The 26,366-nt window shown below is 32.4% G+C and overlaps 1 protein-coding gene across 1 annotated transcript in view; it reads left to right on the top strand.

Annotated features, from left to right (window-relative positions):
• Positions 1–24,313, top strand: part of LOC122569048 (aminopeptidase N) — a 56,070-nt gene extending 31,757 nt beyond the window's left edge. The window contains exons 4-15 of the mRNA XM_043729510.1: positions 10–168; positions 4,318–4,617; positions 5,162–5,345; positions 6,015–6,171; positions 6,248–6,329; positions 7,938–8,121; positions 12,035–12,239; positions 13,555–13,832; positions 14,554–14,753; positions 16,975–17,286; positions 20,222–20,303; positions 22,121–24,313. Coding sequence (XP_043585445.1) covers positions 10–168; positions 4,318–4,617; positions 5,162–5,345; positions 6,015–6,171; positions 6,248–6,329; positions 7,938–8,121; positions 12,035–12,239; positions 13,555–13,832; positions 14,554–14,753; positions 16,975–17,286; positions 20,222–20,303; positions 22,121–22,270 — 2,293 coding nt within the window. The 3' untranslated portion in view covers positions 22,271–24,313. The remainder of the gene's footprint in view (positions 1–9; positions 169–4,317; positions 4,618–5,161; positions 5,346–6,014; positions 6,172–6,247; positions 6,330–7,937; positions 8,122–12,034; positions 12,240–13,554; positions 13,833–14,553; positions 14,754–16,974; positions 17,287–20,221; positions 20,304–22,120) is intronic.
• Positions 24,314–26,366: the final 2,053 nt, after the last annotated feature.

The raw sequence follows: 26,366 nt of genomic DNA, 5'->3' as shown, positions 1-26,366 counted from the left end.
GCGTTACAGATGGATCGCCACGTCACAATTCCAGCCAACAGATGCGCGACGTGCTTTTCCGTGCTTCGATGAACCAGCGCTGAAAGCCACGTTCAAGATCAGCATTGCACGACCAAAGAACATGTCATCCATCTCGAACATGCCTAGAATGGGGGAGCCTATGCCAGTGTAAGTGACTAAACTACTTAACACGTCTATGGAGGAAACGGTTTCGCAAGACACGCGATACATTTGGACCGTTTAGTTGATTGACGTTATCTCGATTACTTGGAGATTATGAGATATTTTCGCAATCGAATCAAATGTATAGGATTATTCAAAAAGTTCATAATTTTGTCAAGTTATTTGCATGCAGACTGTCCAAATCCATAGACGAGATGTGTCGTAATTAGACTTTCAAAAATCAATCATAAGTTTTTGTTATCCCGATTTATATTATCCTATTTTATCGACTAAATAATTATTTTATTTAAGTAATGTTGTTTTTCAAGGTCTAATCTTTGATATATAAATTATTATAGATCAACAGGACGTTTTATGTGTAGGCACGTGCATGTGTGTGTGCGCGCGCGCGCGTTTGTGGTATGTATATAAATTGGATCAAAAAGATTATGATTTAGGTATCTCAATAGATTATAATAATCTTTTTTCATTGGGTACTATGTTGAATCGGTTTTTATAATCTAATTACCTAAATTTCAAATAAAAATTTTTTGAGTTTCAATTATACGAATCTTCTGTTAGTGACTGATAGAACACACAAAGCATGCGCATGACTGGCAATTTAACATGACACGGATGTAACGTTCTTACTACTTGCGGCATTTCAACGTAGACATAATTTGTAGAACCAATAAAGGCTCTGTCTATTAACTGTGTAATCAATTTGCTTGCGCAAAACGTGTTGTCTAAGTTAATTGCTCTGTACTGTTCTTTGTTCATTAGATTCCATAATACAATTGACAATGAAAAAATTCCTTCGCGATCAAGAAGTAAAGGAATAACAGAATAATTTAACATTTCGATATAGCGGAAACTTTATAATAAAAGTTGTATTGATGGGAAATAAATTTTGGCCAATCTTATGATCGTTACTTACGTATTATTTTATTTCATTTTCATATATCAAATATATTTTTCATGAATCTTTTTTATAAGATTCTAATATTCTTGATTTGAAAAATTTTAGAAAGCTTCGATTATTATGAATTTGGTAGTAATTACAAATTTTCTGCCTTATTAAATTATTTAAATATTAAAAAATGAAACGAATATTGAAAAAATGTGATACTACTCTTTTTTTTCTAAAATATTCTGATGTGCTTGATTTTATTACGAGCTGGGTTCGAACATCGCAAAAGACCGGCGGGGGTATTTTAGGAAATACGATTACAATATTAGTATAGGCCTTGTAATTTTGATTAATGGAAGTCGACACGAATCAAGTGATAAAGTCATATCTAATGGATTTGTCCAACTATATTGTAAAGGATTGCTGGGTAGAATGTTAGATTTTACATAATCATATTCAAATCTACGTGACAACACAGTTATCTATATATGTATATATTTTGAAATCAGATAGGTTGTTACAAGTGTTTATATGTCGTGGATAAGGGAGTATAATTACGCGTTACATGATTGTTCAAATGGTATTTTACGCACTGATAATGCGAGAACTAAGAGCAGTTTCAAAATAATGTCGAACAGAATTTATACTGGCCCGTTCTCTCTGAGAATCGTAACTTTTTGGCTCCTTATACATGTATTATGAGAATCTTAAATTCACAATAGAGATGGATCAAGAATTTATCGTATGCATATGGAAAAAGTCATTCTGCAAGATTTTCGAGAATGGAACTTTCCGAATATATATCATGAATAATCGCGACTGTGCCTTCTTATTGCTTACAATTAGATAAATGTTTAGGATACAAGCATTTCTATTTCCTGCGTCCTTTTCAAGAAACGTGCAGAGTGCAGATGGAGGATGTTCTCCATCTCCAACAATTTAACAAATTTTACAAAAATTTAGATTATTGCGACTCCTGTAGTAAAGTTTTTTTGTATCAAAAATTGTCTTCTTAAAAAATGTAATAATTCGTAGATATAAGCCCACAACAGTATGTGATAGAAGAGCATCTGCATTTTCACTACTTTAATAGAAGAATCTCCTGTGTAGTATTTATTTATTTATTTTAATCCGTGCCTTTCGGCTTTGGACGAACTTTCGGTTTATATTTCTTACATTTATTGTATTGCACTCCTTAGTCTTTTGCCTCCTTGCCGTGCTACCTTCTTGTCCTTCCTCCCCGTCTTGTATTGCCCTTGCCCTTCTCTTCTCTATTATTGCTTTTAATTCCGTTAGTCCTTCTCCAGTCTCATTCAGTGTTTTTCCATGTCTTTTGGTCCTCCGTTATTTCACATTCTTCTATTACATGTCTCAGGTCCTCTTCTTCCCTTCTACATAATCTGCACCTTTTTTCTCCCTCCTCTTTCCAGTGTTCCATCGCTTTGGTCTCGTTTTCACACCTGAATCTGGCTATAATTTTCCTGTCCTTCCACTTCATCCTCCCTTCCAAGTACTTTGGTATCTCATCTTTGCTTATGTTTCCGTAGTATCTGTTATATTTGGATTCCTTTATCCTTTTCCTCCTCTCTTCTGTTTCTCTCTTCCTTCTTTCTTCTATAATTTGGTCTACTGTCCACCTTTCTTGCTCTTCTACTGCTTCCCTCTGTGTCCCTCCATTTTTCACCTCTTCTAGTCCCTTCTTTCTCTTTCTTGCTCTTTTCCTTTCCTGGCTATTTCCCCAGTTTCTCTCTCTTTCCTTTATGCACTTGTTTACCAGCTCCTTTTTCGATTCTAGGGTTCTCTCCTCGTACCTTTCGTTCTTTTTAATGCTTTTCCCTTGATTTCTTCTAGCTTGCACTCTTCTATCAGTATGTAGTTTGGTGTTGTCCTATCTAAACCTAAGATCCATTTCACGTGTCCTCTTTTTATCCTGTCTAACTTTTGTTCCATATTCCAGCCCCATACTTCTGCTCCAAACAGCGCCACGCTCTCTACCAATGCTCCAAACATCTTCATTCTTCTCTTGTAGTCCTGTCTGAATATTCTTTCTCCCACGCTCCATGTTTTCTTCATCGCTATCATTGCTCTCCCTTTCCTGTCTTGTATGTGCTTCTTACCACTGCCGTTTTTCTGTAGTATGTACCCTAGATATCTTATCTCTTCCACTTCTTCTAATTCTTGTTCTCCCCAATTTCATCTTCTTTGTCTCCTTTTATTCCTTCTTTTTTCGAATACTACTATTTTTGTCTTTTCCGTGCCCAGTTCCAATTCGGTTTCTTTTAAAAATTTCTTGAGTCTCCTTAACATCTCCTTTAGCTCCTCTTCTCTTACCTCCTGTGTAGTAATTATAATAACTATATATCTATACGATAATGTCTTTCTCCAATAAGATATAATTTTTCTCTAATATTATTGTGACATAATTGATACTTATTATTATAATTACTTAGTAAATTTCGATGTATTTGAAGCAGTCACTTATTTCCCAACAATCTAAAAATCTTGTGAGATGCTTGATTAGAATCAAGTTATATGATTGTTTAATTATAACAAGCAAAATAAAAAATATTGCATTAAAATAGTACTAAATTTCAAAGATTATCTGTTTTGTGGGATGGCAAATTTAACATTACAGCCGCTAAACTTTTTAAAACAGAACTCAGTGATATAACTATAATAAAAATGATATGGCATAAATATAAAATCATACGATTAAACTGATATAAATATAGAATACATGGGGAAGTTAAATATAGGTATAATTTAATTCATATATGTACCTATATTTTATAATAAATGTAAATTGATCTTATATGGAACAAATACAAAAAAATAAATAATGCAAACTCTTGTCTGTTATCTTAATTGGAAAATATTAACTATATAATCCAAATTTTCGTGTATGATGTTAATTGGAAAATGTTCGTTGCTAAATTTTAGATGGAAGAAGCAAAAAGTATTTAACTGACAGAAGGGCTGGAAAAAGATGTTGAATACTATAAATTTATAACGAAATGAATAATTATTTACTTATATATATTTTTAACTGCACCGGTAAGTACTTTCATGCGGGTTACTATTGATTTTATAAAATTCTCGCATCCATTTGTGAAATTTCTCCCCATGACAATCTTATTGTGCCTCGCAGTTCATTTCTATTGTCTCACATGTTTATTTTTAATTTCTTCATATTTTCCATAAATTTTGTATCGTATAATACATCTTTCTTCTTTAATTGTAATCAGGCCCGGCTTACCAACATACGTGTGGGACCATTATGAACGCTCGGTGCCGATGTCCACTTACCTGGTTGCTTTTATTGTTTCGGATTTCGAGGTGCTGAAATCCGAATCTGAACACTTTAGAGTTTGGGCAAGGAGCGACGCTATCGAGCAAGCACGCTACACTTTAGACATTGGCCCGAGAATACTTGAATATTACGAAGACTATTTCAAGATTAAGTTTCCCTTGCCCAAGATGGATACTGTTGCTCTACCTGATTTTTCAGCAGGAGCTATGGAAAACTGGGGTTTAATCACTTGCAGGTGAGTTTGATCAACAATTATTTTTATCATTAAGTTGTGTATTTTTATATGGTATTTTAAAGCATATCGATTTTAATCGTATATATTCTGAATGACAGTTGGAGAGTTCATAACAAAAGTGACCTTGGTTCATGTTTATCTTTTTTTAGAAACACGAAACAATACTTTATCTACTTAAAACGTCTACTAACTATCTACTTCATCTTATTTTTCAATATATTCCGATTTCTTTATAAGAGAATATTCATCATATTACAAAATTACTGCATGGATATAGTTATTTCTAGTGATACCGAAGAATTGTATTTGAAACCGATTAATTAATATTCGGTAATATTTTTAAATTCTTCCCAAGTATTTTTGATTAAACTCTTATAAACTAAAAAATCTGTTAAGGAGATTATTAATTTTTTAATTGATTCGTCATTTCTTATAGAAATTAATTTTCTGTATACACCAAACAATTTCTTTACATTCTACATGTAACATGTTATGGAATGAAATTCGTTACGATATTTGGTAAGTGATATGATTGAATTTTTAGAGAAACTGCTATGCTATATCAAGAAGGCGTCTCGACCAGCAGTAATCAGCAACGTGTAGCAACTGTAATATCTCACGAACTTGCTCATCAATGGTTTGGTAACTTGGTCACTCCGAGTTGGTGGTCGGATCTTTGGTTGAACGAAGGTTTTGCCAGCTATGTAGAATATATCGGTGTGAATGCAGTAAGTTGGTAAACCCAGACAAAAATATATAATACCATAAGATTATTTCGAATGAAAAATACAATACTTTGTCGTCTTCGACAGGTAATCTCATAACGGCAACTAATCTCTAATTTTAGGAAATATTTTCATATAATGTTTTCTAGGTATAAATCTTTATTGTTAGATATTCTCTTCGGGGTGCTGCTTGTTTGCAGATTTTCTGAATTTACAATTTTGTTTAAAAACATTTCAATAAATAAAGTACCACATTAAATATAAAACACATATAGAACTATTTCTAAAAGGAAATCAGAAACATAAATAAATTATTGCATATAATAATAGTATGAAATACATTTATTGAAAAATTATTTGTTAAGATTCTTGAAAAACTCTTGCTATATAGAAAACAAGAAAAGGTCACAAGTAATAGTCGTTATAAAAATAATTTCGAATTAATTAATATTTTTTATATTAATAATTTTTAAATTAAATACTTTTTAAATAATAACAATGGATTTAAAATAATATGAAGTTTCTCTATTTTGATAAAAGTAAAATATTCCCATTTGATAGATGGTAATAGACAGTACTATATAACGTATACGTGTTATCAACTTTCTTCTTATTTCCTTTTGGATTAAATCATTAGGATTCTTCATAGAATTGATCGGTTTAATTTTCTAGGTGGAACCAACTTGGAAGGTTTTGGAACAATTCGTTGTACATGATCTGCAAAATGTTTTTGGTTTAGACGCGTTAGAATCTTCACATCAGATATCGATCGAAGTCGAACATCCCGATGAGATTAGTGAAATTTTCGACAGAATTTCTTACGAAAAAGGTATAAATAAAAAACGTGTCGTTTGTAATATAACATGATACAATATGGTAATATAATCATATTAATGTTTGAACAGGCGCTTCTATAATAAGAATGATGGATCATTTTCTTACTAACAAAGTGTTCAAGCAAGGTCTAACGAATTATTTGAATGGGAAGTAAGTATAAGGATAATGATTTAATTTTCACATTCATTATTGAGATTTCGGACCAAATTAGGTTGCATTTGGAAAGGCAATGACTTTTGTTCAAAAGGTTAGTTAACGTACTTTAGATTAGAAGGTATTTTTAGTATAACCACTTCCTTTTTGATTAAGATTTATTTTATGTGTCATCAATCTAGATCTTGTATTAGCTTATAATGTTCTCGATAATGTTTTTCTTGATTTCCTTAGCATTTCTAAATTCAAGATCATGCCAAGGTCATAACATAGAAGATTGTTGAATCTGTCCTGACATCAGCTATATCACTTTGAAGTCAAAAATACATAGTATTATCTAAAAGAGTAAAAGTATCCTTGACTTTTTGTCGAGAAAATATGTTTTGGAAATTTGTCCATTGCAATGTGTTGCCGACTTAAAACTGTATAATTTTTGTTTCCAATAGTTTTTTGACAGATTATTGGAAGTGCCTGAACATGGGTGCACGTTGCATGGCATATCTTGTATATATATAATCAATTATATTATTAATGCCTTTTTAAATATCTTAAATTACTTCTACTTCATATTATATATCTTAACGTTAAAAAATAATAGATGTTATGTCAAAAACGATTTCAATTTATTGAATTTGAAGTGAAAAAGTAGGATCTATGAGCGTCTGAGTGTGAATAGGGCAGAAATAGTTAAATAACACAGCGATAAAATGATCTGACAAATGGATAATGACAAAACAAAACAAAGTGTTTAACCCTTTCGCTTCGACACCGCCGCTTATAGGCGGCGCCCCGCGAAATGACCTGTGGATACGAGCGCCGCATATAGGCGGCGATCACGCGATGACTACTGCGTCCAGCACCCCATATATCCGGCATCCAAATGATGCATATACAAGTGCTATCTGTAGTCAATAATATATTTTTTCGTTATTGGCAGAACATCTTCTGTTGATTTTATTGACATATTGGATTAATCACTTCTTAAAGTTACTCATTGTTGAAACAACATCAGAACGTTTCACGCAATATATTTCAAACATCCAAACGATCGTATACTGTTTCATGCTAAAAAATTTATTAAATCCATTGACAGTGAAACGATATTTCATATGCAGTCCTTACAAGAATTATTGTTATTAAGACTTAGGAAAACATATATACAGCAAACACGTACACTGTGCGTATTTCTGGCGCGCGTTTCCGTTCAGTGGCAGTACTTTGGTGGACTGGATTGCCGAAACGAAAGGGTTAAACATTCACTTCGAAACTGAGATTTCGTGTCTTATACACAATGCGTTACTGCAGTCGCGTCTTCCTTAAAACTGATTGTAGTACCAGTCATAATTTTAAGGCATATGGGATGAGCGTAATGTGTGTGTATGTGTGTATGTTTAAAATGTCTTGGTCTCGCTATTTAAATTTGAAACAGAATACATAATGTTAATGACAGTGTTAACAGTGATAACATAATGTTAATGATGTAAAAACAGTTAATGATAATAATATCTAATTAAATGTTAGATATACTTTATACTTGTAAAATATTGTTGTGGAGCGAAGGATTAATATATAAAACTAAAATCATGGTTCGTACTTTTGTAACAGAGCGTACCGAAGTGCCGAGCAAAATGATTTATGGGATGCTTTGACAAAACAGGCGCACAAAGACAACGTTCTCGATCCAACGATAACGATAAAGCAAATTATGGATACCTGGACTCTCCAGACTGGTTTTCCAGTGGTGACAGTTATTCGAGATTATAACACTGGTTCAGCGACATTAACGCAGGTTTGTTACAAATAAAAAGATTGGAAACCACACAAGAAAGAAAGAAGTCCATTTTTGTTGATTTTAACGTAATTAGTATTAGTCTAATGTTTAGTAGTCATAGCTAATATTTTTGATATTTCTTGAAGTATTCGGTTGAGTAACAAAACATATACATAATTCCAAAATTAAATGAGGAGACAGTTTAGTGGAAAATTGATAACAATATGTTAAATGAAAAAATTCTTCTTCTTCATTTTCTACACTTTATGTCACATAGATTACAAGATCATTAGCGACAATGTTGCATCTGGATGGGTAATATTTTGGAGTATATATTTGTTTGTTTAAGGTAGTTTACTGTATTCTTTATGTAATGTTATGATGTTAGAGCTGTGTCTGGTTCTATGTTGTAAGTTTATCTTTATACCGTGGTCCTGTCCTTCTGCGCTCATATAATATGTGGTCGGTTGTTAATGCTTGGTTTTGACGTATATTGTACCGAGCAGGCGCTGATCTTTTGACTAGGCATTCATGCGTTAGTATGTCCAGTCCTCAGCCAGGAAATTACAGTTCCTTCTTTTCTGTTCTCACTCTTACATGGTACTTGTTGACCAAAATGCTGAATTACATTATGAACTCTTGCTCCTTTGGTTTTTTACCATCCTTCTTTTATGCTTATTTTTATATTGTTTATTTGATCTTGACGTGGAATTAGAATCGTTGGTTCAGTCTGTGAGAGGGTTATAACTTTTTTAGCTGCATCATCGGCTTTTTTGTTGTCGAAGACTTTGATTACACTTATGGACTCTGGTTAGATGGCAAAGTTTTTTAGGTTATTGGTGAGTGCAAATTTCCGAGCTTTCAATATGGCAACATATGGCAATTTATGTTTCAACGACGAAGATCGATATCAATTTCGGTAGGTTTATCGCCAATGATAACGATAATCTTACTCCTGATTCTGATCTTGATGGGTCGATTTATTATTCGATTAGCATTTAATTCTAGGAATGTGATATTGTATTCTTTTCTGCCTGTTTGATTTTTCGGGAGATCTATAAGGTTGGTCTTTGTCAGTGTAATCTTAATAATCCAGGAAGCTATTTTTGTTTGTTTTCGTCCAATAGTAGAAAACGTTTCGATTATGGGTGATTATAGAATTTTATTAAGTCTAGTATAGGGTGGGGGTGGTAATTTAGGTTTATTGTTGTGCAGTTCTCTGTATCTTTTGGAGAAGATGTATGATATTGAAAGCGCATTTTGGGCTTAGTAACTTTCTCCTTAATGTTGATATATAACTGATGTCTAAAACTTAATACGTGCTACGACAAACCAATATCAGCCAGGCCAACAAGAAGGAAGCTTATTATTACTATAAAATTTTATACAATTTGTTATGTTTGTTTGAAGTCGTCAAAATCTTGCGAGCAATTTTTGACACACTTTTACTTAACCAATTTTCTTCAAACCTTGCGCCCAGATTCATCTCACATGATGTTTCGACCGTTCGCGGGGAGACGCGATCTTGAAGAAGCGCGCCAACGCAAGTCATAAATTCCCGTTATGATTTGAATAATCGGCGCCACGAATCGTTCGATCCCCTATTTCGATTAAGATAATAGGGGGTGGTTGAATGAGTATAACGCAGATATTAACAGGTTATAATATATATATTTTCAACAATCCAATAATTTCAATATGTGATACAATGGTGCGTATGTTGACTGCCAAACTACGAGTGAGTACGGCCTGAGACTATTTTCGTATTGGCGACTGTGATGATGTGACTTCTGTCGATTGACTGTCTTCGACTTGGCGACTGTGATGACTGATTGATTGTTACTTCTGAGCTTTAAATGTTAAAACTGTTACTCGAACTGTTTGTGGAACAAGTCTAGAAATGTGGTGACTGTTCTGTAGTGTAGCTCAAGTCCAGAGAACAAGTCTAGAGATCAAATGAAATTCGTTCACGTATTATCACGGAGAAAAGCTCGGTGTAGGTGTGCCTTTTGAACTATGGCGGATGGAGAATCCGATATAATTTTTACTTTTGCACCGCTCCTCCGTCGTCGTAGCCCGTCGTCGCCGCCGCCAGTTGAAGGTGGTTGCCCATGAAATTTGCGATGGGCACCATCACTTCTTCCCTATAGCGTAGTATTGTCGCTATTTGACGCATTTCGTCCCGGGACTACCGGTGGACTCGTCAGTAAGGCTATGTTCGGTAGTCCCTGCCTTAGACGCAGAGGGAGTCTCTCTAGCTGCGGTATTTGTATTGTGACCCCGTATATTCGTCCGCTGGCGAGACAGATAGACTCGTTGTCGTCGTAGTAGCCCTCTGGTGTTGGCGCTTGGGTACCCGGATCGCCCGGGAGGTGTTACGACCGCACTGACGTCCTCTACCTGTCGGCATCCTGTTGTTACCGATCCGCCACAGAACTAAGCACGCGGATTCGTCGTTCACACTTTTCGTTAGGAAAGTGAGAGTAACGATCCGCGATGGCCATTGATTATAGCTAACGTTAATGAATGAAGATAGGAGGAGGAAGCCTCCTACGAACGTGGCTCATGGGTGACATTGATCATGGGAAAAACCAGCTTTTCTCGTTAGGTAAATACCCGCTTTCGAGCGAATGATAAACCTAAGGACTGTTCTAAGGACCAGCCATAAACCGAAGATACTTGCAGGATTAAAGATTCAGTTAAAAAGATTCTGTTTATGGTGGTGCATTAGGTTTATTAAGGGTCTGTATAACGATGCGTGGGCCTTTGACGGTCAGACAATAAAGGACATCGCACGGACCATCTCACGCGACGTAACACATGATAATACAATATTCTATCAGAAACCCTAGGAAACTAGGTCAAATTAATACTTATTTGTTCGTTACGAGGTTTTTTGTTTATTCGTTACAAGGATTTTCCCGTGCTTTGAACAATAATAATGAAATCAATTAGTATAATTTAAAAATTGTTTTTCTGGAAATTTACTAAAAAGTAAAAAGTAAAAACATAAATTTTAAAAATTTCACATGAAAATTTTATTCGTAAACGTATTAAAATGTTAAATATAATCTCTGTTTGCCATATATGACATATATGTAATATATGTAGGGCGCTCATTTTTTTCAGATGATTTGTGTGCCTCACAAAAGTCACAAAAATAAAGATTATTTTCAAATTTTTAGTGCCTTTATGAATAAAACCTTGTTAAAAAACTTTTTTAATTTATATTTTTTTATTGTACTTGAGTACCTTTTCACCTAAATTTTTTTTTACCAGTTTTACCTAATGATTCCACAATTACATTGTGTGGTACATCTGGAGGTACATTTGATATTATTATTCGTTTTCATTTTAATATCAAGGATCTTAATTGAAGGGCATGCTTCTATATGTGAATTTCTTTGTGGTTCTCCGTTAATCCGCCCGTAATATTTCTGTTGGATAAGAATATGCATATAATGTTGGTAGAGTTACAGTTTTGCGATTTTTGTTCGTTGTCTTTAATCGTTTATCCATTTTCTTCTATGATTGGGGTTAGATCTTTTTGAGGAAATATATCGGAGATAACTGCGGAGTATGAAGTACGATTTTTTAAATTGGGAAGTCATTGTTGAAGGATTTTGAAGGCAGTTGTTCTGCCCTTTTATTGATTGAACCAACGTAATCATTATCGCACTCTCACTCATTAGAAAGCACTAGTACATCGGTTGTCACACTTCATTTCTCACTCGAACTATCGCAGAATATTAATAACGCAACCAATTATACCAAAGATTGCGAATTTAAAAATTTTATAAAAGATAGGTAATGTAACTTATCATATAATATTTTTCATCCGTGGCTTTCAATAGAATATTACAATGAATCGATGCGATGTATCGTTCACGAATAACGTTTGTTATGTTTTCGTTCGCTTCTTTCATTTTAGGACCGTTTTATGCTTCGTAATGGTACTATGGTGACCACATCTGTTGAACCACTATGGTGGATACCAATCACATATACGACTGAAAGTCAATTAAATTTCAATACAACTCAACCTTCTCAATGGATGAAAGCAGAAAAATCGATTATGCTATCGAATTTGAACTGGAACTTCTCGGAGTGGGTGATCTTGAATATTCAAGAAACTGGTAAGGAACATGTTCTAAAATAATTTTGAAACAAATATCAGTATACGTATATAAAAATGTATATTAACTTTCTCTCTCCCTCTCTCTCAAGTATATTGTTTGTTTATGTTATAGCTAACATAAAATTAAATATCGATTTATGCTTTCTTGGTTCTTGCATCATTTGTTTCAAATAGAGATGGAAATTTTTGAGATTCTGTTTGCAACATTATCAAGTATGAATTATTTTCTCTTACATTAAAAATGTGTAAATTTTAATGGCATAGTATATAGAATAATACACATATTATTTGATAAAAACACGCCCAAAAATGATGTAATACCTCACGATCTAATAAAATTAGAATTAAATATACTAAAAATAATTTTGAAACATGAAGATCATATAAGGCAGCACAGAATAAAGTATTTAATAGCACGACACGAAATAAAGAAAAACTCTCACGTGTTCTTTTATCGCTACTATTCAGTACCTAATTTTGTTATACAATATACATTTTCAATGCAATGTGAGGTGTTCAGAATATTGATCAACTTCATAAATTAAAAAACAAAGAAAAATAATAAATCTTCAAAAATAGAATTTTTTAAAATTCATATTAGAATTTTCAATTATTTATACAGCCGTCTTGCAATAAGTAGGCATGTAGAAATAAATCATTTCCTTAATTATAACCACGTATTGTGCGGAGCTAGAAAGAATACTAGTATATGCAATGCGACCGTGATTGGTTATTCGTATATCAAATGAAACAATATAGCAACGCGTGAGAGTGAACGATAAAGAGCAGTACCTCCCTTCACCCAGTGCCGTCTTGTTACTCATCTTCCAACTCCGCACAGTATCTATGCAATAAAATTGATGAAAGGTAGAGTCGATCAATTTGTCTTTTGAGAGACTCAAATATTTTATGAAAGAACTCTCCATCTTTTATTTCCTTTGACTCAATCGAAGCAAACTGCGCAAACATTTTCAGGACACATTCTATTACGCCTATCCCAAAACATGCGTTATCACATATTCTTCTAATAGCCTAATCTTAATTACACACACACAGACACACGCACAACCCTTCCACTCATTTCTGGCAGTCGAAATTCATTGTCTCTCATAATAAAGATTCACATCAAGTTCGTTTTTTATATATTATACTGGCCTAAATTTAATATATTTAATATATAATTAATTTATGTACATTCAATTCATAAATTTAATATCTAATATACACATATCTAACACATATCTAATATATTATATAAATTATTGAGCACATACATTGATTAATCTTTTGTTTCGAAATTTTTTTCTATTTAGGATACTACAGAGTGAATTACGACAGGAAAAATTGGCAATTGATAATCAAACAACTGAACAAGGATTCCTTTAGAAATATTTCAACGATCAATCGTGCTCAGTTAATAGATGATGCGCTTAATTTGGCCAGAGCCGGAAGACTAGATTACGCCATTGCGTTGGATGTCACATCGTATTTAGCTCACGAAACTGAGTATTTACCTTGGAAGGCTGCTTTCACTGCCATGCATTATTTGGATAGCATGCTAGTCAAAATGCCGAGTTACGACAAATTTCGGGTAAATACAAAAATTTATTAATTTTTCTATACCAGTTTCCCAAAACAACACTATATGCCATGTTCTTTTGGCTATTCACAGCAAAATCCTTCATATTTGAACACAAACATAATTTACATAAGTTAGAAAATGATATACGATGCTATATTTAAAGATTTGATTATTATTTTGTCATATATCCTATTGCAAATATTTGTTAATAATTTAATGTGTATCTTACTATGACTGAATTTTAAATGTTACAAACACATGGGATGACCGATTATTTGAAAGAAAACTGCACGAAAAGTGCACGATTACAGAAAGTTTTAGGCACATATAACTAAATGTGCCTCGGGAAAATGTCTGAGATAGAATGAAAGCCTAAACACAAGAATATGAAAAGATATTAGAAAAAAGATAGAATTTTTAATCCCAGTAGGACCATATTTATGATTACATTTTAACATACATTAACTCATTTATAATAAAGTCGGAGACAGTTAAATAAAATTTCTACGCAATCTTTTCCTTATATATAATTCATAATCCAAAAGGATAAATTTTCATTATTTCAAATGGATATAAGAGTTGTTTATTTATACCTGTAACATACAGAAACTAGTACACTGAATGTTGTGTGACTCTAAATTCTTGGATAATAAAGTAGTTAAATGGAATGTTCTATGCGTGCTAAAGCAAATACATATATTTCTTTATGTTACATTAAATAATGTTTTAGGTGTACATTTTGAAGCTACTCGACAACGTGTACAAACAAGTTGGTTTTAAGGATAGTTCTCAGGATCCTCAGTTGACAGTTTTCACCCGGATCGATGTGCTAACATGGGCATGTAACTTCGGCCATGATGATTGTGTGCAAAATGCAGTCAGACAGTTCTATAATTGGCGTAATACGCCTAGCCCGGATAAAAATAATCCGTAAGTACCTCTTATATTATGTATTAAGCAATTTGTCAAATTATGAAAACTAGTTTCGTAACAAATTCTCTATACCTTTATGAAACAAATAATAAAAAATATTTGTAATTCATTAGCATTCTAACTTTGTTTGAAAATAATTTCCTTTTTTCAATTGATATTTGAATGTATACGGCATTGTGAATATTATACATAATATTAATTGTGTTTAATATATTCTGATTATTTCATAAACAATAACTTCATCATTCCGTATAAAGGATGCCTTGACAAACGTAGTACTAGTAAGTAACATATGTAATTTTGGAAAATAAAACTTTTCTAAATACATATGTAAATCACTGTTTTCGAGAAAGTCGGAAACCAATTACCAGTACAATTATTATATATTAGGTTGTCCCAAAAGTTTCTTTCGTGTTGTATGGAAATAATAGATGCACAACATTGTTTGTTTTATATTATTTTATTGAATTATGTATGATTCGTTTTGTAATAATAGAAGAAATTTTATAATAATAAAACAAAAAATGTTGTGCATCTAGTATTTCCTTATTAAATGAAATAAACTTTTGGGACAACCTAATACTATTTAGTATATTCAGTATAACGCTATTCTAAAATAATGATCAGGTGATGTATGTCCATATTTACTTTTACTTTATTATTTATCATCTTAGTTTATTATTGATATGAGCTGAATGTATACCACTTAATATACCCACTTAACTCGGAACCCGCGTGTATTTACTATTGCAATCATACATCGACATCTGCTATCTATGAGTTGTTGTTAGAATTAGAACTAGAGTTATCTGGAGTTATACAGATTATAAACAAGAATTGCCAAGAATACAGAATGATTCGTCACCGTAGTCACCACCTCCCGCCACACAAGGTGATTATTTGAAAAGTAATTTGAAAAGTAAAATATGTATATACAATATTACTATTCGCATTCTTACAAACATCATGGCGCTTTCTCTACTTCCACCAACATTTTCCATTTTTAACATATTTTTTTTTTATTATTTAATTTGCACTTTACAATTTGTCCACCTGGACATTCGGTAAATTTTTCTAACTTAATTGCTAAATAACATGTGAATGGCTACCCCCAGCGGGATACCATCTTCGAGTTTGACTATTTTATTCCTTTAGTGAGGTCAGTGAAGTGTTTTCTTCTTAGTCTTCTTTTTATATAGGTTTTGCTCATTTCAGCAGCCAGCAGGTTTGGATGTGTTGCCTTTCTTTCCTTGTATTTTTCTGCGTACCTGCCGATTTCTTCTTTGACCGTTGGTATTTTTAAGCCTTTGTGTATATCCTCGTTCCTGACATACCGTGGAGCGTTGACTATTGTTCTCAATGTCTTTAATTGTAGGGACTCTAGTTTATTTATGTGGCTTATTGCTGCTGTCCCTCACATCGGTATTCCGTACGTCCAAATTGGTTTTATTATCGTTTTGTAGATTTTTAGTTTATTTTCTATGCTGAGTTTAGAATTTCGACTAGTTAGCCAGTACATCTGTTTTCTTTTTATCCGTACTTTGCCTATAATTGATTTAGTATGTACATCTTCTTCTATGCTATAATTTAAAATTTATTAACGATCACTTTCTACAAATTCAACGAATGACAATTGTTAACATTGATCAATGTTGCCACTTTCCACAGTCTCGCGCGGGTTGCGAGTTAAATGGATGACCCTCTATATATTTTAAAAAATATGTTAGTCATACATAATAAATATATCAGTCATATATTTAAAAAAAATTTTTCTATATTTTCAACCTATCTTTTCCTAAAGACTATTATACTGCTCAATAGTATTACATTTTACAGGACACTCAGTATATTTTAAGTTCTTTTTATTTATGTTTATATTTCTTTATGTTACTATTTTTAAGTTACTCTTAAGTTTAATCAAGATTGTGAAATCTTATCTACCGTATTTTTTGATATTCAAAATTAAGTGTGTGCTCCTTTATTATAAAATTATGTACACAATAGAATGCATTTTTCTCTAAAGCTACATTTTAACTACGAATTAATTTCTTTTAAAAATAGAAATAGTGCCTTATATTACTTCATTTAAAAGATAACTCCATTTGAAATGATATTTCAAAGAAAAATTATCTATTGATCCAATATAATAATACATATTGCAAAAGTTGATAATATTAGAGAAGTAATATCTCTTAATGAAACTTTTAAATATTGTTAGGATCTCGCCAAATCTGAAAATGGTCGTCTACTGTACGGCTATTCGATTTGGTGGACAAATTGAATGGGACTTTGCTTGGCAAAGGTACTTAGAAACCAATGTCGGTTCTGAGAAGGATTTACTTCTGCATTCTCTTGGTTGTACCAGAGAAACTTGGCTTTTAAGTCGTTATTTGGATTGGATGGTTACGGAAAATTCGGGTATCAGGAAGCAAGATGCAGGACGTGTTCTAAATTCTGTTGCTAGCAACTCTATTGGACAGCCGCTAGCATTTAATTTCCTCAGAAATAAATGGGCTCGTCTTCGAGAATAGTAAGTCTTTTATTGTATTTTACTCCATCATTTAAATCACTGTTATCTACAGCAGTTCATGAAAATATTTGAACATTTATCACAGATTACTAATAATAATAATCACATATTACCTATATATCTTGCATGTACATATTATATATGTTATATAAATCATTTTGAATTTCATTAGCAATAGAACATTATACTATTATAATGATATTGGTAAAAGTTGAAGACCAGTCGAATTAGTCTTCAAGACAGCCAAATTCGTGAAAAATTGTAAACAGTAATTTTCTTGCACAAAATGGTTTGTAAGATCATTAGAAATGAAATGTATGTGTTTGAAACTCGTTTTGTGTTGAAACTCAGAACAGTTAGGCGTCATTGTTAAAAACACGCAAGAAATATAATAATCTCGCAGAAAAAAGTTTAAATTGAAAAGTGTAGATATTGAAAAAATCTATATGATAAGACCTGTACAGCCTTTTTTCAGTCGTTTGTTACTGATAGTGGTAAGTACATAAGTAAAAAAAAGTCTCAAAGAAACCATGAGTGGTTCTCCCGGAAAAGAATTCTACAGTCACCTTTTTAGTTGTTAAATAGCTCTTTGCAGAGATTGATAAACATTTGAAGAAGAAATTTTGCACAATTTTTAAAAATAACAAAAGCTACATTTTCGTCAAGTTTCAACTTCGCATTCTCAATTTTATATGAATGATTGACAATTGAAGCTAGTGCGATTTTTATTTATTTACGGCTCAACGAATTAATCAATCTTATCTTGCGACGTCTCATCTGATACATATTTTTAAAAGCTACAATTTTTATTCGAAATTTTTTGCGACTTGATTATTAGGTTTATTGTTATAGGCAAGAAACCTGTTTTCGTGAACTTTGATGATTCTTTACAAAGTTCATGCGCGAGAAATCTCGAATGGCAAACATATAGATTTTTTCCTGAACATGATTGTTGTAAGTTCGCGTAAGAAAATTTCAGATATCATTTAATGTTGAATTTGGCCTTTGCTGAGGCTAATTTAACTGGATTAATAGTATATGTACATATTTGGTGTGTGAAATAGATAGAAGTGAATATTTTATTTCAGATTGAAAATTTCGTGAATATGGGAAGTAGTACATTATCTCTCTGAAAGAAAATCTTTTTTGTTAACGAATATTGGATAATCCTCTCTGATTCTCTTCAGTATCCAATTAAGAACAATATTTTTTCGTGCACCTCATTATTTAATAAAAATTTGTAATGAGAACGATACGAACAACCGAATGAATGTCCGCACAACCCAATATACAGAATAAGACTAGAAACTGGGTCGGATTATAAGTCTGTCTCTTTTGCAAATAGGAAAAGACGGTAAAGATATCTATCATCATGTAGTGCAATCTTCGCAGAAGTGCATCGATGCAATTGCAAAACTGATATTGTACCTTTTTTAAAATTTAAACTTACTATCTTTTGTATTAATTGATTGCTCGTGCCATTCGGAATAAAAAAGGGCGAAACTGCAGAGAAACTACGTCCTTTCCGATTTCGATGATTTTTAAATGTGTTGAATATGTATAAGAAGCTCAACATTTTGAACAATTTTTTCCTGTACATGTAACTGACAGTTGAGTTTCCGAGATATTCATAATAATCCATCGATACCTACAGTGTTCTATAATTGTGGGTCCGTGACAGCGTGCGCGTTAGTATTGATTGCCAGAAGTCTGGCGGCGTGCGGCGGGTGGGTATAACGGCCAAGCGATACCTAGCTCTTATCTTCTGTTCATACATATTATGTATAAACAAGACAAGCTTGGATAAATCTTTGTGCACAGCTGCATATGCAAGACTGTAAGAAATATTTTCTATAATCAAATTAAAAATAAATATCATCAATGTATTGGGTTTGGATTTAGGTTAGCTACCTTAATCCAGCAGTTAGGGACGCTCAATTATAAACAGAATTCACTATAATGGTGCCGATAGCTTTTTGTGAATATCTCGGAAACTATGGCCGACCGAAAGTTACATGTACAGAAAAAAGTTGTTGGAAATATTGATTTCTACGGCATATCCAAAAATCATCGAAATTGGAAAGAACTGTAGCTTTTCTACAGTTTCAACCAGGTAGGTATAAAATGAAGTCATGAAAAGCTCAATGCTTGTCGAAATATGTAACATTTCTTGAACGGCTACAAGAAATACTCAATCTCTCGATGATCGGATTCTAAACATTTTGCGCTCCGTTTCTTACATTTTCCATTACAATGTTCATTTGTCCAGCACTCATACTTAAAGAATTCTCTTTAATTTGTTCTTTTATGTCATCTATTGAAATAAAAAATTCTGTATACACAACATATACTCTGCTTTAAAAAAAAGACCCTACAAGAAAAAATCCTATCTGCAATAGGGACAGGAGTATAGTCCGGCCTAGGTACTAGACATATTCTAAATAGCTATCTTAAACGTGTAATAAGTAAAACGTATAATAAAGTCTATGATAGGTATTAAAGATAGTCCCACTGAACATTGAGCTTCATTAACGTAATGAACAATTAGCTTGCTTAAATATTTTTATAACTTCTATGAGATATATATTGTACTTTAATTAAATATCGTGTAGTTTCTATATATAGATTTTTAATTTTGTTTCAAACTTTTTCAACTATGCCTAATATTATATACATCTTTTTATATGTAACAGGTAATTTATAAATAATTTACATTGTTCGAGATCGGTGAATCAACCTATGAAACAAAATTAACAATGACCATTCATTTCATTTCTTCCTAAATCATACGAAACTTCTTAATTACAATATATATTTTAAACATATATTTTATCAGTTTCTTTTGATATCTGTTATCCGTTACTTTACAAGTAATTTATTTTATTCAGTAATTTTACAAGTATAATTGCAATAAAATCTTTGTTCTCTGTTTTAGCTTCGGAACATCATTAATGACGATGAACAATATAGTAAAATCAGCAACCAGAGGTATTAACACCAAATATGACGTTAAAGATGTAAGTAAATAAAAATATAACAAAATATAATAAAAATAGAATAATGTAAATAAATATAAAAAATGTAATAAAATCCTTTTTCTGCCTGCAATGTGACATTTCAGAGGTCTGAACGAACTTCGATTTTGTTAGTGATCCAGATTTATAAAAAATATAAATATTATCGTAAAAATTGGCCCGTAATGATTTGTTAATATGATCCTAAGGAGTAACTTTCTTCATTTATTTCATTTCTTTTGGCAGATGTATTAAATCGAAATCTTCTCGTGAAATTTTTATGTATGTATTGTTATTTGTTATCATTTCGACACTACTTTAATTATTGAGACAACGAGTAGCTTATGCCACAAGCATTATAATGGCAGTGATCCGACATGTAGCCAACTCATAACTTTTGAGATATGTATTAAGAAAAATATATTAGTGCATACTACTACGTTACATTCTGCCTATACAATCATATACATATATGACTGCGTACAAAACAGCGAAGCGACTTGCGTCACTTTACAGTTATGTATGTATATGTATGTATAGGGAGAGTGCAATGTAATAGTACTAGTATATTTTTTATGATATGTACATATTTCGAAAACTATGAGTTTTCTATATTTCCGTCCATATTCATCGTAATTTTGATTGTAAAAGTGAGCGTCATAAATTATTCACGAAGATCCTCATACTTTTGTTCCTTCGAACACTTCCCCACAGTCCGCTTATCAAAAGGTATCACAGTCTTCCCGACTCGAAATCTTTTGAACAAAGTCTCTATTTCTTAGTAATGCAATGTCAATTCGCTTGCCATTTTGTTGGCATACTATTTCACACATCCTTTAAAACTCTAAACATCATCAACACCCCATAACTCGGCGATCTCGTGTCGTTGGTTATCGTCATTCCAAACATTCACTCAAACACCCTTCCGTGGTCGTTATTCAGTCCCGAGCCCCATCATTAATTACAATGATGCTAAATAGCAGTGGGCTATCGTCACGAAAATGCTTTACCGCTAACAAATATGTATTAGGATTAAGTTCTCCTTCAGGCTTGATTTAATACAAAGGATTTGATACATTACGATAATATTTATTTTAATTAAAGAATTCGTTTTGTAATATTTGCAATTATAAATACATGTTTATTTCGAAAATTTCCCCTCGAATTATCATTAAACTAAGAGAAGATAATTCGTGAATTACAGTTATAAAAATCGGAAACTAAGAATTATATTATTTACTCTGATTTTCCCCACTTTTATTTTGCTATTTCTTTTTGTCGTAAATGTTTCTTTTTTACCTTATTTAATAGTTTATTTGATATTTAATGGCTTTTTTTAAAATAAAAATTAAGTGCTTCAAGCTCATAAAAATATTATCATATTAATCTGAATATTGTGTTCTATATATACTAATAGAAAATCTCATAAAACTAACAAATATTAGTACGCGAACTCCCGTAGCTTTATTTCAACGTTCGTGCACGTCGACGATTGTACAAAGAATATACTAGGCATCGCAGTCACAAAATGTTTTTGCGACCCACCAGCGCAAGATGCCGCACGAGGAAGGGCCGAATTTATGGCACTCTAAGTGTTGACGCTTTCTGTTTCCACAGCTGAGTGTGACGAAGGCCAAGCGGCCCTTCAAGGCGTTCGAACTTCACATTTTCTTACACAATAGTTTTGTCTCGTTAGTTTGCTGGAATGTTGCATTGCATTGTGTATTGTAAAAAAATTTAATAATGAAGTATTTTTATGTTCATTAATTTAATTTCGTAAAAATAAGGATATTCTAATAAATATATTTCTTGATATTTAGCTGCTGGAATTTACTAATGAACACATGGGGGAGTTTGGAAGTGCAACGAGGTCAATGCAACAATCGATAGAACAAGCTGAAGCAAACATACGATGGGTGGAAGCCAATCACATTACGATTCAAGATTGGCTAAAAAGGAATACCGCGTAACAATAAAATGAAGCAGATTAGTGTTATATAAATAATTGTAATATCCGTGCGTTGTCCAATGGAGCAATTAAAATTGTCGAAGCGAGGACTCCATCCTCATGCGTGGAAATATTTCAAAACATTGTTCGATTATTTGAAAGCATTTTACTCATACGAAAAAAATCGCTTTGTCGCTATGGTTAAACGTAGACTACGAAAAACGATCTATATCTGAAATTTATGAAACAAGTATTAAGTGTTTTTGCATGATTTTGTAAATACCTGTTAAGTATTAATGTATGTATGTATAATGGAACATTTAGGTATTTGGATAGAAGAGATTGAATTCTGTCGATGTTTTAGTATTTTACAAAAATTCGCGTATATTAATAATTTAAATATTCTCCTCAGATTATTTAACGAATAAGTTGAATTATTTTTTCTTATAAGACTTCAATGTATCTTTAGTAATAGTTTGTTTCATTAAATTAATCTGAACCTCTACATGTGATTTAAAAGTGACATCTTTTATGCATACATACATATCTACAGTATTCGACGATATTAGCTTCACGGAAATATTTAAACATTTAACTTAAGAAAATTTTTATAAATGTACTGTGTATTTTATACGATACTTTTCGAAATTTCATTATATTATAATAAGATACGATTATTGTAATGATATTGGTAAGATGTGAAACCAATCTGAAAATGTATATAGAGATTGCAACACTTTTATCGCAAACATTTAATAAAAAATTAGCATAAAGCAATAATGGCCTTAAACATATAATTAATGTTCATGATGATTTTATTAATTTCACTCATTATAACTTACAAATAACGTAATGAATGATTAATTGTTCAAATACATCTATGATTTTTGCGATGTGTATGCTTGTATAAATATTTTGCAACTTCTGTATACACATGATTTCAGATACCTTTTGCATTTTATCAATATAATTATGATTGTGCAGTGTCTTATTGCATTGTTAATAAAATGTTAAATTGTTTTGTATTACACACACAATAGAAGCTTTCTATGATAAATATTTAATATTCTATGCTAAATACTTTCGTGAACTGTATGTTTGTTAAACCTAACTGCATATTAAATATTAGTATCGGAAGTCTACAGTAACGTATTAAATCATAATTTTTTGTTCTCATAAGCCATCATAATTCTGGTTATACAGTGTTAAAATACAATCTTAGCGCAACTTAAATTTCTTCACGAAGGTTTAACGAAGATTCTTGCAATTAATTTTGTACCGTAAATATGCATCTTGTTATTATTCATTTAAAATTATAGCTGTTATGATCCTTACATGTTATAATAAGTAGATTGTAACATTTCTTTTCGAATTAAAAAAATTAATAAAGATAAGCAAGAAGAATTAAATGTTTTAGTGAAGGATCGAAATATTATTGCTTGCAGTAATTATGAATGATAACATTGTGATGGTATTATTACAGGACGATAATATTAAAGCAAAAGTTATATGAAATGAAATTTCAATCGTGGTAGCTTCAAAGAATTACTGTTTCTTAACAATTATGGTTCTTAATAATTATAATTTCCGTATGATTGACTTTAACGCAACAATTTTCAGGAAAATAATTATTTCTTATAATTTGATAATATCAATGAGTTATTTGTTGCAAGCACGAGTCACTCGAAATTTTGAAATTTTGAAATCACAACTGAAATTGTTTGTTACAATAATGATCGCCAACGTTGTGATGTGTAACACAAAATTATAGAGACAAATTATGCACAAAATATTTGTTACACACTTTCTGTTTCAATGTCTGTTTTTTATTATGCATAATACTTAAAAGAACTTTCTTTTCCTGTGTCTATAAAATGCCGTGTACATTCCATTGGTGATATAAGTTTTGAAAGATCCGACATGAAATCGCAAATCGATGGCTCTTTTTTGTAATTTCTTTTTGTTTGTAAAACAAGAACTCCGCTATGTGAATATTACACACTGAAAAATTGCTTCTTAAACATTGTATTTTGGTTTCAATATAATAAAGTTATATCGGTTTTTATTCTTGAGTGTGTTATGTATCGTAGATATAATATAGACAATTTTATACAATGTCGTCGTTTTTAATTTCTTTGGTAGTTTTTCTTTTTATTATTTATTTAAATTTTACAATTTGTCCAGTAGGACATTTGGTAAAATATTATAGCTTAAATATACATAGCATGTGGATGGTTACCTCCAGCGGGGTACCATCTTCGTGTTTATTAGGTTATATCCTTTGTGAGATCTGCTGGGTGTTTCCTTCTTAGTCTTCTTTCTATGCTTGTGTTGATCGTTTCCGCAGCCAGCCGGTTTGGTTGTTTTTTTTTTTTTTTTATATTNAGCGGGGTGCCATCTTCGCGTTTTTTAGTTTATATCCTTTATGAGATCAGCTGGGTGTTTCCTTTTTAGTCTTCTTTCTATTCTTGCGTTGATCGTTTCCGTAGCCAGCCTGTTTGGGTGTGTTGTTATTCTTTCTCTGTACCTTTCCGCGTATCTGGTGATCTCCTCCTTGACCGTTGGTATTCCCAGGTCCTTCCGTTTATCCTGGTTTGGTTGTGTTGCTATTCTTCCTCTGTACCTTTCCGCGTATCTGGTAATTTCCTCCTTCACCGTTGGACTTGTCTTGTTTGTGTTATGTGCGTGCCGTTCAGTAAGATGTTTGGTGGCATCTGTTTTCGCAATGTAAATGTAATATGGTTCCATTTGTTGGGGTTTGCTTTTATTTGTTTAACTTGCAGCCACTTTTCTATTTTTGTGATGTGTTCTTGTAGTAATGTGACTGCTGTTTCTGGGTTAGTGTGCCTGATTAGTACAGTGTCACGTAATCTTGAGGGTTAGATGATAAAAAAAAAGAAGGTTGGGTCGTAACACAACATTATTCACTAACACAGCACAGGTTTACAATAATCGTGATTAATGTTGACTATTTTAACGGTGAAGAATAAGTGAATCTTTACTGATGATACTGTGTCTGAGGAAAGTTAGGGGCGGGTGTGTCTAAAGACACGGGACCGTCGGATTTGTTGATGACAATTTTGGTTAGGAAAGTGAGGGCAGTAGACATTGCCTCCGATTGGATAAAAGAAGCTTGGTGGACTAGAAAGGGTCTTAGCTTCCCCCGATAGATAGTTACTAGTGTAAAGTATTGTACGAGAGGAAAACTAATTTTCTTGTGTCTTCCCGTAATAAACAACAGGCTTTGGAAACGAATCAGTAAAAAGATGTTTGTACGGTCCGAAGGACTTTAGCTATAAAATGCCGAAGATTTATGATAAGTCCTTAAGACCATTAGAGTATGCAGTAAGGATGTGCGGACATCTTATTGCCATCTTGCCCGCGGTGTGCGGCCTGGTCTAGGTAGAGTGTCCCTTGATGTAACAGTGGGTCACTGAAGTAATTGAGGGTACGCAAATACCTGCCCTCTAATTTTGATTGACGTCACAACAGCTGTGTCGTCCGCGAATGTCAGTATTTTGCTATTGGTAGTTGTTGGTATGTTGGCCGTGTACAATGTGTATAGTATTGGTCCTAGGACGCTTCCTTGCGGAACCCCTGCCTTGATGTCTTTAACTTCAGAGTATGTGTCCTTGATTTTTATTACGAAGGTTCTGCTGCTTAAGTAAGGTTTTATTAATTGGTATATTTGCTCCGGGAATTGTTTTCTGATTGTTTGTAGCAGGTTTTCGTGGTTTATTTTATCAAATGCTTTCTCGATGTCCATAAAGAGGGCTGTACAGTATTGTTTGTTTTCTAATGCTAGTATTATTTCATTAATGAGCCTGTGCATTTGCTCTATCGTGGATAGAGTGTGATTTTTGTATTTAGTTCCAGTTAAACAACCATCGTTTTCTGTCTAATTAACGTCTGTATAGTTAACTTATTATAAAGAAATTGTAAATAGTCGGGGAAAAATTTATATCTAAATTTACCTGATACTACAGTATATTATTTTCTCTAGTATTTTGGAAAACATAGGAAGTAGTGATGTTGGTCTGTAAGATGCAGTTTGGTGTGGATCTTTGCCTGGCTTAGGTAGCATTATGCTACCATAGTGCTAGCCTCCATAGATTAGG

Source organism: Bombus pyrosoma, linkage group LG7, assembly GCF_014825855.1.
Source record: "Bombus pyrosoma isolate SC7728 linkage group LG7, ASM1482585v1, whole genome shotgun sequence".
Classification (NCBI taxonomy): Eukaryota; Metazoa; Arthropoda; class Insecta; order Hymenoptera; family Apidae; genus Bombus; species Bombus pyrosoma.
Note: the sequence above shows the minus strand (reverse complement) of the source record. Positions and strands in the feature narration are given on the sequence as shown.